The sequence below is a fragment of the Myotis yumanensis genome, unplaced genomic scaffold (assembly GCF_028538775.1).
Source record: "Myotis yumanensis isolate MYYU_CA2020_CCGP unplaced genomic scaffold, mMyoYum1.0.hap1 SCAF_14, whole genome shotgun sequence".
Classification (NCBI taxonomy): domain Eukaryota; kingdom Metazoa; phylum Chordata; class Mammalia; order Chiroptera; family Vespertilionidae; genus Myotis; species Myotis yumanensis.
The window spans coordinates 25218905-25232643 of NW_027223765.1; the positions used below are offsets into that span (position 1 = coordinate 25218905).

At 41.1% G+C, this 13739-nt stretch overlaps 1 protein-coding gene across 6 annotated transcripts in view; it reads right to left on the bottom strand.

Annotated features, from left to right (window-relative positions):
- The window catches only part of CPNE4 (copine 4), a 343236-nt gene that overhangs the window by 98713 nt on the left and 230784 nt on the right, over nucleotides 1-13739 (bottom strand). For all 6 annotated transcript variants that reach the window (XM_070433398.1, XM_070433397.1, XM_070433401.1 and 3 more), the window contains 4 exons: nucleotides 11037-11108; nucleotides 8170-8244; nucleotides 4055-4138; nucleotides 355-444 (listed from right to left, as the gene is read on the bottom strand). In XM_070433398.1, the coding sequence (XP_070289499.1) occupies nucleotides 355-444; nucleotides 4055-4138; nucleotides 8170-8244; nucleotides 11037-11108 (321 nt within the window). The remainder of the gene's footprint in view (nucleotides 1-354; nucleotides 445-4054; nucleotides 4139-8169; nucleotides 8245-11036; nucleotides 11109-13739) is intronic.

Consider the following 13739-nt stretch of genomic DNA (forward strand, 5'->3'; position numbering starts at 1 on the left):
TTGTTATTCTAAGCTACTAAATTGTGCAGTAGTTCGTTATGCAACAGTAGGTAATCAATACAGCAGTATTTGTGTTCTTAATAACTCCCCATTAATAATCCTGAAGTTATTGCCACAGTTTGTCTCTGAGAAGCTGTAAGATTTGCCTCTTGACATAACAAAATTGGGATTTATCTTGGGCTATCTCATGAGCTTCAATGACTCTCGCAGAAGAAATTGCCCCTACTTTTTCAAAAAAGATGCTAAGGGATTTGGTTAAATGGCACAGAAATTTTGGATTTTCCAACATTCACTTAAGGGGAAAGACGAGGGTTAAATACACAAAAATTGCATTATCAGACATAGATTTCTGACCTTTAGCCGGCGGTCTGGATCTCCACTGCATAGGGAATTTACTGATACTTTGAATGATTTCCAGGCTGGGCTTAAGTTATTCATCACAACCTGAGAAGAAAAACGAGAGGAGTGGTGGGTGGGAGAGAAAATGTTTGACATTTTCACATTTTACCATAAAAAATGCTAGAGATGCTTTTTGGCACTTTGAAAAGGACAACTGTTTGGACCAAGTGCCTTAATGAAAACCTAGAGTCGTAGATCTTTTAAGGGTGTCCACTAAGTGGGTCAGTATAGGCAGAATTCCAGTGATCACTGGCCTGGCTGTCATTTTAAGAATGACAGTAATACTGTCCAGTATGTGGATGCTGAGGATGACTCATTCTATATCAAAAGGGATTGGGATTAATGAGAAGGGGGTACCTCTGGCCTCTGATAAAACATCCCCTCTTCTGTAGGACTGTCGGCCCTATGACATAAGTTCTCTTTTATTGAGATCAGCATAGGCAAAGACTACTGGTGTGTGTGTGTGTGTGTGTGTGTGTGTGTGTGTGTGTGACAGAACAATTCTACTGCTAAAGAATTAAATGGTCTTTGGTAATCCATGAGTTTGAGTTAGATCAGTTTACAAATCAGAAGTTTCTAGAAGAAAAATCCCAGGAGCATATTTACACTAACTATCCTCGGAAGACAGACACAGGGCCAATCTTCAGTGTCATGAACTAAGTCTATTAAATAGTGAAACACATTTAAAAGCAGCTTACTAATCATGAACTAGGCTAAATCTGTCCAAAATTCCACATGTGTCAAGTCTTACCCTATCATCACTATGATTCAAATAATTCAATTTGTTTTAGAATGTATGAGTATCTGCTCTGTGTCTAAGACTATTCCTGAATCAGCAGGGGCTGTATCACCTGGGAACTTGTTAAAAATGCAAACTTCTAGTCCTGGCTAGTTTTGCTCAGTGGTTAGAGTGTTTTGCCTGTGGACTGAAGGGTTGCAGGTTTGATTCCTGGTCAAGGGTACGTACCTCGGTTGCAGGTTCCCCAGCCATGGTAGAAACATGTGGGGGAGGCAACCAATAGACATGTCTCTCTCACATCAATGTTTCCCTCTCTCTCCCTCCTCCTTTCCTTCCACTCACTCTAGAAATCATTGGAAAAAAATATCCTTAGGTGAATTTCTAGGTTCCACCCAGACCTATGGACAGAAACTCTAGAGGACAGCCCCCCGCCCCCCAAGTGATTCTGATGCATGAAACCACTGCTCTAGGGGACATAAAATGAACTTAAATTGTCATATTGATTTTTCTTCCTATGAAGTTATTAGTTAGCAGAAGTCTTAGCACTGTAAAAAATTAATTCTCTATCCAAATAACATAATTATTTTCTAAGTGATTTTCTCTTCTACTGGAATCCTTAATATAACTATGAACTATTCATTATATCCTGGGCTCATTATTAAATTTCTCTTAATGCATTAAAGTAGAAAAATACTGTTCCTGTGTGACTTTGTCTTAAGCTCCAATACCCTGGGGATGATCAAAGTGATAGTGATGAGAAAAGTTAGATAAAATCATCTGGGTTATGTCAAAATTCTCACCTTTATGTAAAAACTAGAGACCCAGTGCATGAAAAATCATGCACTGGGGTGGTGGGGGTGTCCCTCAGCCCAGCCTGTGCCCTTTCACAGTCCGGGAGCCCTCAGAGGATGTCCTACTGACGGCTTAGGCCCGCTCCCCACAGGAAGCGGGCCTGAGCCGCAGTCTGGCCTCCCTCTGTGGGAGGCGACTGGCTGATTAGGAGAAGGCACTGCCCCCATCACTTCGTCACTGCTGCTGCCTCCGGCCTCCCTCTGTGGGAAGCGACTAGGCCGATCAGGGGAAGGCATGGCCCCCATCATGCCTCTGCTGCTGCCACTGCCAGCCCCCAGGCAGCCACCACTTGCCTGAGCCTTGGGCTGGCTCTGGGCAGTGGCAGCCACCATCTGCGGCTTGCCTGAGCCTCAGGCAGTGGCTATGGATTTGTCCGGAAGGATGTCTGGAAGACATCTGCTCTAATTAGCATATTACCCTTTTATTAGTATAGATACTAAGGAGTAAAGATGTCTTATTGCAACAGTTTTGAAAAACTCAATAGCAAATCAAAATTTCAACTAGAAATTTCCTCTGAAATGAAAAATGTGCATGTGTGCATGCCCACAAGAAAAAAAAAATCAATGTATGTTGCTTGACTCACTGGAGAAGTTTATAATCACATTTCTTGTGAGACTCCAGGAACCCCCCAGTAATGGGATATTGGGGGAAGTTCTAGAGATTCTTGGGACTAAGTGGATTTAACAATATCAACAATGAGAAGAAAAAGGCTGTGAGGAGCAAAGGAGAAAAGGATCCTGTGAGAGAAGGCCAACAGTGTACCATCCATCCCTGTTCTCCCTGCACTTTAAAGCCTCCATTCACTGACTACAGCAAAAGCTTGAGTGGATACCACTTCTGGTCCTCCCCAAAGTCTATTTACTTCCCCTGAAAAGGAATCCTTATGTGTGAAACGATTCTATTCAGTGGGGGTGAAACTATCCCAGTTGCACCTCAATCTATTCCCCAGGGATTAAGTTCCAGAGCATCACTTTGTGCTATAACTTGTAGAGGACACGCTATCTATATGCAACTCCATTCATTTATTCACTGTTTTATTAAACCCATTTTATTAAATGCCAAGTATGCGTTTGATGATATCCACAGACTAGGCCGTTCAACACTATTTAATACTTGTCTGCTTTAAGTATGACATGTTCTGTTCCCCCAATGCTACTTGCAACTCCGTTATTCCAGGAAAATGGGACTGGATTTCCAGTGTAGGGTAGTGAGAAAATGGCACCTCCACTCTCGTTGTATGAGTCACGAGGGTTCCTTCTTCCTTTATGCTACCACTGGTGAGCACAACACAGTCTTCCCTTAGCTCCAAGTCAATCATCAAAATTACCCCACTTCCTCCTTATCAATGTGCTTCTCATTCCTACAGAATCTCTCTTGGAACTGGCTTATAAATAAAATAAAAAGTAGAGATTGGGGTTGGTTGCTGAGTGGTACACAGTAGTGGGTAGTGGGGGGTTGGACAGTGAAGCATAAGGTTTGGAGACACATGGAGAGAGAGGAGGGGAGGTGAGAGGGACATGCAGATAGACCCAGTGGCTGCTGAGGAAGGCTGCTGTTCACATGAGAGGCTTGCTATCAGTCCAGTGTATCAACTTTCCCTGGGGAGGCACATTGCCTTTCCAAATTACAGTGAAGCTCAGGATCAAACACACTCAATTGAAACTTCAGCTGTACCCCTTGTTAACGTTGAGAACTGGGAAAGTGACCCGACCTCCCAAAAGTTCAGTTTATTCAACTGCAAAATGAGGGTAATAAGCTTGTCAAAGGATTGTTGTGAGAAGTAGCTAAAATAATGTGCATAAAATCACTTAGTACAAAGTTTGGCGCCTAGTCACCTTCATTAAATGTTACCTAGTATTTATATTTGTATTACTAATAAAATAATGAAAAATGTGGATGAGAGAGGGTCTTCTCTTCTAACAATCGAAATTGAGAATAAAGAGTCCTCTTGAGAACAGTGAGGACTCATGTCTGAATGCATAGCTACAGACATTAAGAAATGTAAGGGTTTTCTCAAAACAGGTCAATTTATCATCTTAGGAGATGAGATGGCATAGTTATTACCTCAGTTCGGTGTACAAGCTGCTGAGTTGCATCATCATTCATACGAAAAATTTCCAGAAATGGGTCAGATTTACTGAAGAAATCCTAAAATAGACAGATACATAAAAATAAGTTGTTTTCCCTCCACAAACACATCTAATTCAGCATATAGCATGGATATAGCATATTCCCCCCACATAGTCATACTGCAACTTTCCAAATGTACTTAGAAAGCAGTTATTCTCATGATAGTGTCTGTCATCAAGCAAATCAGAGTCTTTATTTCCCGAAGAGGTTGTATGAGATGATCTTCATGGCATCATCTTGTTTCTTAAATTCTACAACTTGCCCTCTTTTCACCTGAGACCATTCACCTTCCAGTCCAAATGGAAGCAATGGCTTCTGCTTGGTTCTGATCAGGGCCTGCTCCTTGCTGGATACGAAGGAGTCCATTATAAAGGGCCTGGGTCTACAGCCCTGGGGCAATGAGGCGCAACAGTGACCAGGGTCCTGGATAGTCTGCACAGTCAAGGGTGGGAATGGCCATCTCGAACCACATTAAATGCTACCTAGGGACTCTTTCAGTTTTATGAGCAGTGCTCATTTGAATGAAAGGAAACTTCAAACACCTTAGAGTCAATGTGTCCACTAACAAACCTGGAAGTCTCCTTGTGCTGTGACAGAAGTCAGAGGACAAATTAGTGGTTCTTAAGAGACTACTAAGAGGAAAGAAGCTATTATAAGCCATTGAATGAGTAGTGTAACACTGCTACACACTGACTCCATGGCTTATAATGGTACCTGGAAAGGCACTACAAAGCAGTTTGGTGAATTATTCTGAAACCTGGGGATATGACAGGGAGAAAGAACATAATGGTTCCAAGGAAGTGAAGGTTAAAAGCTCACACCCAATTGATATCAATGCACACTGCGGTTCCCAGCACCAAGTTCATGCTAATGTCAAAAGGTAGCGGTTGTGTGAGTTTCACACAATGTACTCAAGATACTGAAAGAATTAAAATATAATTCATTCACAAGGATAAAGTCTTTCCTGATGTCCCCAGGCTGAATGAATTACCCTTTTCAGGGCACTCTGGTTATACATCACTTAGCACATCCTGTCATGGCTACAGTATTATTATATCATTTGTTGTTTAAATTTATGTTTCACTTAGATGGTGAATTGCAGGTTGTGGGTGGGAGAGTGGTTTAAAGTATGTCTTTTTCCTATCACTTGATGCATAACAAGCACGCAACAAAGGTTTGGTAAATGACTGATGAATAAGTGAATAAGTAAACAAAGGAAAGAGTGAATTAATGAATGCATAAATGGGCTGAGTATTTTTGCAGGTGAAAGTGAATGAGATATGCCAGGATATAAGCTGCTGCTTACGAGTTTAGGAAATTGCTTAAGATACTGCTTTTACCCTCTTCATCCTAATGCCTGTGTGTTGCCACATCCAAACATCCCATCTTCTCTAGTTGTTCTCTAGGAAAACGAAGCCCTTTGTGAATACAGTTATGAATGTGATGTGTTTTCTGATTCAGGATATGGTTAAAGGGAAATCATAAATATATGGTGAGGACACTCCCCCACCCCCTTTGTTTTTTAAAGAAGTGGAGACTGTAGAACTTTTTTTTTTGTATACATAAGACTAACATGGACTGAGATTGGGTGAGAGATGTGAGATATAATAGAAAGATGACAGTGAGGCAGATATGAAACTAAAATCTCGGTTTAACCACTGATCAGCAGGATGTGGTGGTCACGAGAACATACTTTGTAGACTGCCCCTCCCCTACCACAGGGGGTGTAGCTGACCAAGAGCCCCTGCTACATGCTTGCACTTCCTACCCTGCACTCGCACCAAGGCCAGGTTTCCCATGGAATGTTCCCAGCAGTGACTGTGTAGAGTCAAGGAGGCCATTTATGCATTCATTAATTCACTCTTTCCTTTGTTTACTTATTCACTTACTCATCAGTCATTTACCAAACCTTTGTTGCGTGCTTGTTATGCATCAAGTGATAGGAAAAAGACATACTTTAAACCACTCTCCCACCCACTCTACGAACTAGAAGTATAAGAGTAAACATAAAAAAAAAAAAAAAGCCGAAACCGGTTTGGCTCAGTGGATAGAGCGTTGGCCTGCGGACTGAAAGGTCCCAGGTTCGATTCCGGTCAAGGGCATGTACCTGGGTTGCGGGCACATCCCCAGTAGGAGATGTGCAGGAGGCAGCTGATCGATGTTTCTCTCTCATCAATGTTTCTAACTCTCTATGTCTCTCCCTTCCTCTCTGTAAAAAGCCAATAAAATATTAAAAAAAAAAAAGAGTAAACATGACTCAACCAAAGGACTTGACTCAACCAAAGGACTTGAATGCATTCATATGAGCGTAACCAATGGACACAGATTGGGGGTAGGGTGGTGGGAGGGTGAGGGCATGTGCTGGGGGGTGGGGCAGCTGGAAAGAGGTCAATGGGGGAAAAAGGAGACGTATGTAATACTTTAAACAATAAAGAATTTAAATTAAAAAAGACTCTGCCAATACTCCTGAAAAAATTCATAGTTATTGCTCTGAAAATCGTTAATATGAATAGAGTCAAGGCCTCTATTACAGAGACGTTCAGTGATATTTAAGAAGATATAGTGTAAAGAGGCCAACAGAACTGGATTTTAATCCCAGATTGGTCACTTACTAGTAATGTGATCTTGAACAACTTCTCTAACAACTTCTCTATCCCCTCTGAGCCTATAGCTTTCCCATTATTAAAACGGTAATAATAATATCCATCAAAAAATTTTTAAAAAGAGTAAACATGACTGATCTTAAGGGTCTAGTTCTTATGGTCCTCTGGAGGTAAGAGTTTGTGTTTTTTTTTAACATATATATATATTGATTTCAGAGAGGAAGGGAGAGGGAGAGAGAGAGATAAAAACATCAGTGATAAGATCATTGATTGGCTGCCTCCTGCATGCCCCACACCAGGGATTAAGCCCGAAACATGGGCTTATGCCCGACCAGGAATAGAACTGTGATCTCCTAGTTCAAAGGTCAATGCTCAACCACTGAGCCATGCCAGCCGGGTGAGGTATGTGTTTTTAAACCTCTTACCAAATACCTGGAAACACATTTTGGGATATAAACCTTGTTTTGATGTAATTGTTTCCCAGTTCAACAAGGTCTTAACTGCTTATCCATGTTAAGATGAACTGGCCTGGTTGACCTATTAAATAAGGAATGGGTCAGATAAGTGAAGAGCTTGGTTCAACAGTTACTCTCAGTAAAATGCATCCAACTTCAGTTAAGCTTGGCCTTTTGAAAATGATCGGTTCCTAAAGTCTGAAGCTGAATAGATCAGATTCCTTTCCCTTATAACACTCTATCTTTCCTCGATTCCAGGATAAGCTGCAAGTTCAGACTACTGAGCTTGTTGGCCAGTTTTGGCTCTAGGCCCCCTTGATGGCCTTGCTGTACCTTCCTTGGACTGCATGGCATTCCAGGACACTGCCCCGCCCTTCCTTCCCTCTCTCCTTTATTCATTGTCAGACGTGCATCATGGTCTGTGAGCTCTCCCAGACTTCCTCCCTATATTCCTTACATAGGCATGTCTCCCAATAAAACCCTTGTATATTTAATCCTGTCTTGGATTATCTGAACTAACACATCTTTGAATCTCTTCCCTCATTTGCAAAACAGTGTTAACAGTATCTGTTGGCTGGAAGTTATAAGAATGAATGAATGTGATAACATATGCAAAGCTCTTAACTCTGGCAAGTATAGGTGCTCAATAAATGTCACTTTTTTTTCCCTTTTCCGTTTCTTCATTTCCTTTAAAATGCCCCTACCAATGGGGTTAAATCATATTTACCCATGCATATCTGAGCTGTGGCATTTGGGAACAAATGAAGTCTTAGTGTAATAAAAATTTCCTGGCTTAATTGTAGTCTCTCTCCTATCTCATTAACTAATTCACAATTTGGAGAAAGTCTTACTTTGCAGACCTCTCTGAGATCTCTGATCTGTTTAATAATGTAGGCTGAAAGGGATAAAATAGCTATAGGGGAAAATCTGATTAAACTTTGTGTGCTGGCTTTATTACTTCCTTCAGTAAGGTTAATGCCAAACACTTTACCTTGTCATCCAATTTCCGCGCGTTGAATGCAAGTTCAACATAGTCATCATTGCCAGATAATTCTTCAGCAATCACCTATAGGAAAAAGCATGCATCAGCTGCAGTAACAGTTGGACCAATCAGCCCAGGAATTCATGAACAAATTTAGCTCATATTTGGTTCAAAATCAACAAAGACTGAGTCTGGAAAAGGAGTTTTCTACAATGCTAGTGAACATGGCACAGCATTTCCAGGTGTTTAAGGCAACTCCTTAGAATAAACAATAGTAGATAACCAGATTTCACATGACAACACAACAGATGGGGTGTAGGCTGGAAGAAGAGACAATTTGGAGCAGCAGTTAGGAAGAGCATTGGATGGCACATCCACACATAATTATATATATATTCCCCCTTTGGAAAGTTGCAAATAAGGAGGAACAATAACATTTCCCCACTGTTTTTAGACCAACAAGGGATAGGGAAGTAAACCAGTCTCTATGTCCTTTCTAAACCAATGATTATACGGCCATCAAAAAAAGTTCTAATTTTTTTTCTTTTTTAATTGACTTCAGAGAGGAAGGGAGAGTGAAAGAGAGATAGAAACATCAATGATGAGAGAGAATCACTGGTTGGCTGCCTCCTGTACTCCCCACACTGGGGATTGAGCCCACAACCCGGGCATATGCCCTGATGGGGAATTGAACCGTGACTTCCAAGTTCATAGGTCAATGTTCAACCACTGAGCCATGCCTGCCAGGCTAATTCTTATTTTTTTCAAAAGACCCCCCCTGGGCTTTCTGAGATGAGATGAGATGAGAGAGCGAGAGAGAGAGAGAGAGAGAGAGAGAGAGAGAGAGAGAGATCTTAACTCTCAAGAACAGAATTCTTGACAGAGATTTTGGTATAAGTAAAAATATAATATTATCTAAGAGCTTCTTTCATAATAAGTTGCTTCCCAATATTTAATAGTTAGTGATTCTCAAAGCCTGGGAACAGAAATTGGTGGAAAAACAAGAAAAAAACAATAATGACAAAAATCTAAGAACTGTCTAGTTACAGATAGGTTCAACCATTCATAAATAATGTTTAGGACCTCACCAGGCATTTAGAGGTGTCGGACATGGATACCCTCAACAAATTGCTTATGTCAAGCCACTGAGCTTTAATTCAATTATATCTCCAATCTATTTGGGCTCAACTTTTCCATTATAAGTTGGGTTCACCTTGTTAGCCTCTGGAAAATTTTATTTTGCACCTAATATTAAAGCCAAAACCTTTGCCTAAGAAACAGGAAACTTGAGTCCAGATAAGCAGTAAAACCTCAATAACTTTTTTGGTAAACCAGAAACCATCCTATGTAGATTTTCCATTTGGTCCTCTTTTATACCTTGTCACCTTCATGCCTCTTACACTCCACTTGAGCAGTGGTCTTTAATTGCTTTGTGGTCACAGACACCTTTGGAAAGATGATGGAAGTTACGATCTTCATCTGCAGAAGCTTAGAAAATTTTGCACATATTTTCAAGAGTTTTCCAAACGCTAACAGAGCCACTGTTTTGATCCAAAGACCCAAGATTACAAGAAGTATTTAATTATTTAAAATTAAGGAGATAAAGTTTCTCTGGGATGTGTGTAGGAAGAAAATCTCCAAGATTCCTTAGAGAAAAAGGTGGCAAGGTGAGGTTTCCTTCCCATGAGAGAGACCCATGGCAAATCATACACCTGGTCTACCACCCCAGTCTTCTCTGGGTTTGTGGGCTTTGGGAATGAGCCTTTGGGTCCCTGGCTTTTTGGAGCACCTGGGGGGTCTTCAAAGCCATTTGAACCAGTTGTTCATCAGTGAGCATGGCAGTCAAGAGAAGGCTTTGACATGACTGCATCATTTCAAATATTTAAGCAACAAATTCAGGTAAGTTATTGTAAGAATGGTCATAACTTTCACCACTAGGAATTCTCAGGATTTTTCCTTTAAAAAGTGGCCTACATTAACAAAGAATTAATCAGTCACTTTTAAGTTAAAAAGAAATGATCAAAGGAACTCAGAAGGTTTGCCTCCTGGCAATTTATCTCCCTAGCAATTTAGATTCACATAGCTAACTGGCTAGATTACTTTTTCTGCCTTTCTCAAAGGCTCTAATACAAGATGTCAACATTTCAAATATAGGAAAATGTAAGATTTTACTTAGAAGTGCTCCCAGCAATTCCCATAGAAATTCTACACTTACAGAAAGTTTCTACAATCTGCACTATCCAAAATAGTAGCTGCAAGCCACATGTAAGTATTGAGCATTTCGTATGTGGCTTGTGGGACTAAGCAATGAATATCTGCTTTTATTTAATTTTAAATAATTGTACATAAGCTTAAATAATCACATGTGGCTATTGACTACCAAATAGGACAGCATAGCTCCAAACTATTATATTGAAGAAAAGGGTTGAATGCTGGGCTCTCTGGTCTTAAAGCAACAAATCAAACCTTGGACTAAATGTGATTAGAGCAAATTTTTAATTCTTAGAAAAATGAGAGGCAGGGATAGGTAGTTTTGATGATGTGAAAACCCCACACAATTCCATGTTCTTACTGAGCTCAGTGACTCCATCGCTGTTCCCCACTAGAACCTATATTGCAATTGCAGAAGTGCTTAGTTAAAGTAAATGGCTTTACTTTCAGGTCCTTTTTTTTTACCCCTTTTCCCTAGGGATGCAAAGGTCAACACTGTATTGACAGGTGGAGAAAAAAAAAGAGGTGCCTTGGGTAGTTGCACGATTGTGGCATCAGCTCCCAATAGCCACGGGGTCTGCTTTACACAAGTCTGGTTTGCCCCAGCCAGCTCCACCCGGGCCCCTGGCAGATGGCTGTATGGGGGGGGGGGGGGGGCGCCTTACCGTGATGGAGGACTTCCCTGCCGTGTTCCCGTGCTTCAGCAAGGATTTGGACAGCTTCCTCTGGGAAACAATCTGCACAAGGAAACGGAAGGTGGAGATAGTGGTCATCCAGCTGCAGGTGTACTTAATGGAGTTCCCTCTAAAAGTTCTCCATTCAGCTCTGCCAGAAGGGGTGACATCTATGTGCATTGATTTCCCAAGGACTTTCCACAAACCCCTCCTAAATGCAGGTATTCCCCTTTTCCTCTTATGGCGTGTGACGTAAGAGAATGTGTGATGAGTGACAGATAACTCAGTCAGTTAGGAGGTGGTTTAATTGTTGCTGAGGGATTTATATCGAAGTTAGATGGCAAACATTGGATCTATGTACATGAAGATAAAAGAGCTGAAGTTTCAGAATGATCTCAAATCAGTACTAAAACCTCTGTGTACAGTGGGGGGGGGGGGGGGGGGGCTGGGGGTGCAGCGAGGGAAAGAAAACCAGGATCTAAATATACACATGTTGTATCTATTAGTTCTCGAGTTCTATTTTTAATATATTCATTAGGAAGCTATAAAATAAGTCATCAGGAAACTGATGCTCAGACAAGCCAATATACTTATATTGGGGTTATCTCCATCATTAAGTGTTAATGCACAACATGCAATGACAATTAAAATTGTTTATATTAGGAGGTATTTTTAGCAGAACCTGTCCCATCCCCCTCCTCCCCTCTTTCTTCCTTTTTTTGAAAGAGAAGTGTGATAAGGCATTGTGGCCCTGATGGATATGCTACCCATGATTCCCAAAGGAGAAAAGGCTTAAAAGAATCAAGTGAAAGCTAGGCTCATGCCTAAGAGAGAACAAAGTCACCCCTTGCATTAGGCAGCTTCTATCTAAGGCAACTCCCAATGGTCCTCACCTGCTGATATTCACCCCATTGTGTAATTCCATCTCCTCGAGTGTGGAGAGATCCAATGACTTGTTTCTAATGAACAGAATACCATAAAAGTGATGGGCTGTCACTTCTGAGATTAAGTTACCAATTGGATGTGCCGGTCTTCTTGCTCACCATTTCTCGCTCTCTCAGAGCCCCCCGGGGGAAGCAAGCTGCAATGCTATGAGAAGCCCTAGAGAGCAGCCCATGTGGACAAGACTTGATTTTCAGCCAACAGCCAGCGAGAGCCTGAGGCCTGCCAACAGCCACATGAGTGAGCTCAGAAGCAGGTCCTCCCCCAAGTTGAGCTTTTGCATAACTCAACAGCAGCCTTTATAGACCCTGCTCCAGAGGACCTAGCCATTCCTGACACACAGAAACTGTGAGATGTTTATTTTTTAAAAGTTGCCAAGTTTGGGGGTGACTTTTTAATGCAGTATTAGGTAACAATACACATATTATTTACAGAAAGAGAAGAGAGGCAATCACTCTGAGAAGCAGGAAGACAAACCTAGTCTCTGATATTCTTACATCTTTTTGTCTCCATGTTAGAGCAATGAAAATTCTGAGTGTGCTGGAGTCAAATGCTAAAAGTTCAGAGAACTTCCATGGGGCAAGCAGATTTAAAGACACTATTGTTTAGTTAGCTCTAATTGGAAGAGGAAAGAGTATTTATATTTTAAAAAAATCACCTCATGATGATGGTGATGACGACAATGACAAGGACAGCAATGGGAACTCCCATTTAAGTAGTGCATATTATGTGGCAGATGCTTTATTCACTCCACAAATATTTACTTAGCCCTTACTGAATGCTGGACTTGGTGCCAGGCATGATGAATAGAATGGAGCTTATGTTCTGGTGAAGGAGATTAGAATTAACCAATGGTCAAATGAACAAAGAGAACTCGTCCCAAAGGAGAGTCGCACTGGTGGTGGGGAAATGAATGCACAGGTGGTGGGGCGGGTGGGAGTAGTCCACGTAAGAATCTCTTGTGGGAGACTAGGCAGGAGATGGTAGAGATGGAGAGAAAAGGCTGGATTTATGAGATATTTAAATGTAAAAGTTTAGTCAGAATTTAGAAATGGACTGAATATGGAGGAAGAGGGAAGCATCATAAATGCATCACTAGATCAGATGGTCGAGCCCTTCACTAAGATAAGTGATATGAGAAGACTACATTGTTTGGGGGCAAAGAACACATGATCAGGTTTGGAACAGAAAATAGGTTGGAGTAGGTTGAAGAGGGAAGGAAATGGAGCAAGCACATGAGGACAATTCTTTCAATAAGTCTGGCTATGAAGTGGGGAAGGGAGTCGTTTGCAGGGAATGAGAAATTGAGTAACGTTTTGCTTTAGTGGTCACTTTGGTGCTAATTTTACCCCCCCCCCCCACAAATTTGGTATTATTAATTTCTTTTTCTAAATGAGGAAAATAGGACACAGAGAGTTTAAGTAATTTTTTCAAAGACACAGAGCTAAGAGGCAGGGATTTTATCATAGGTCTGACTTCAGAAACTGATCTCTAGCAACATTCAGACTGGTAAGCAAACTCATGACAGATTTAGAAAATTCTCACAGTTGGATTTGTACGACATGTGTTTGCTTTTAAGTCCTGGATACCATGTTAGTGTGCTTACCCATGTAGAAGATTGTAAAGAAATAATCAAGTTAGACCTCAAGAATGAATTAATCTGAAGGCCTTAGTTAAGGGCAGTGTAGCATAATGATTAAGATCATAGGATTTTTTATTTATAGCTGGCTATCAATAAAATGTCATGAAAAA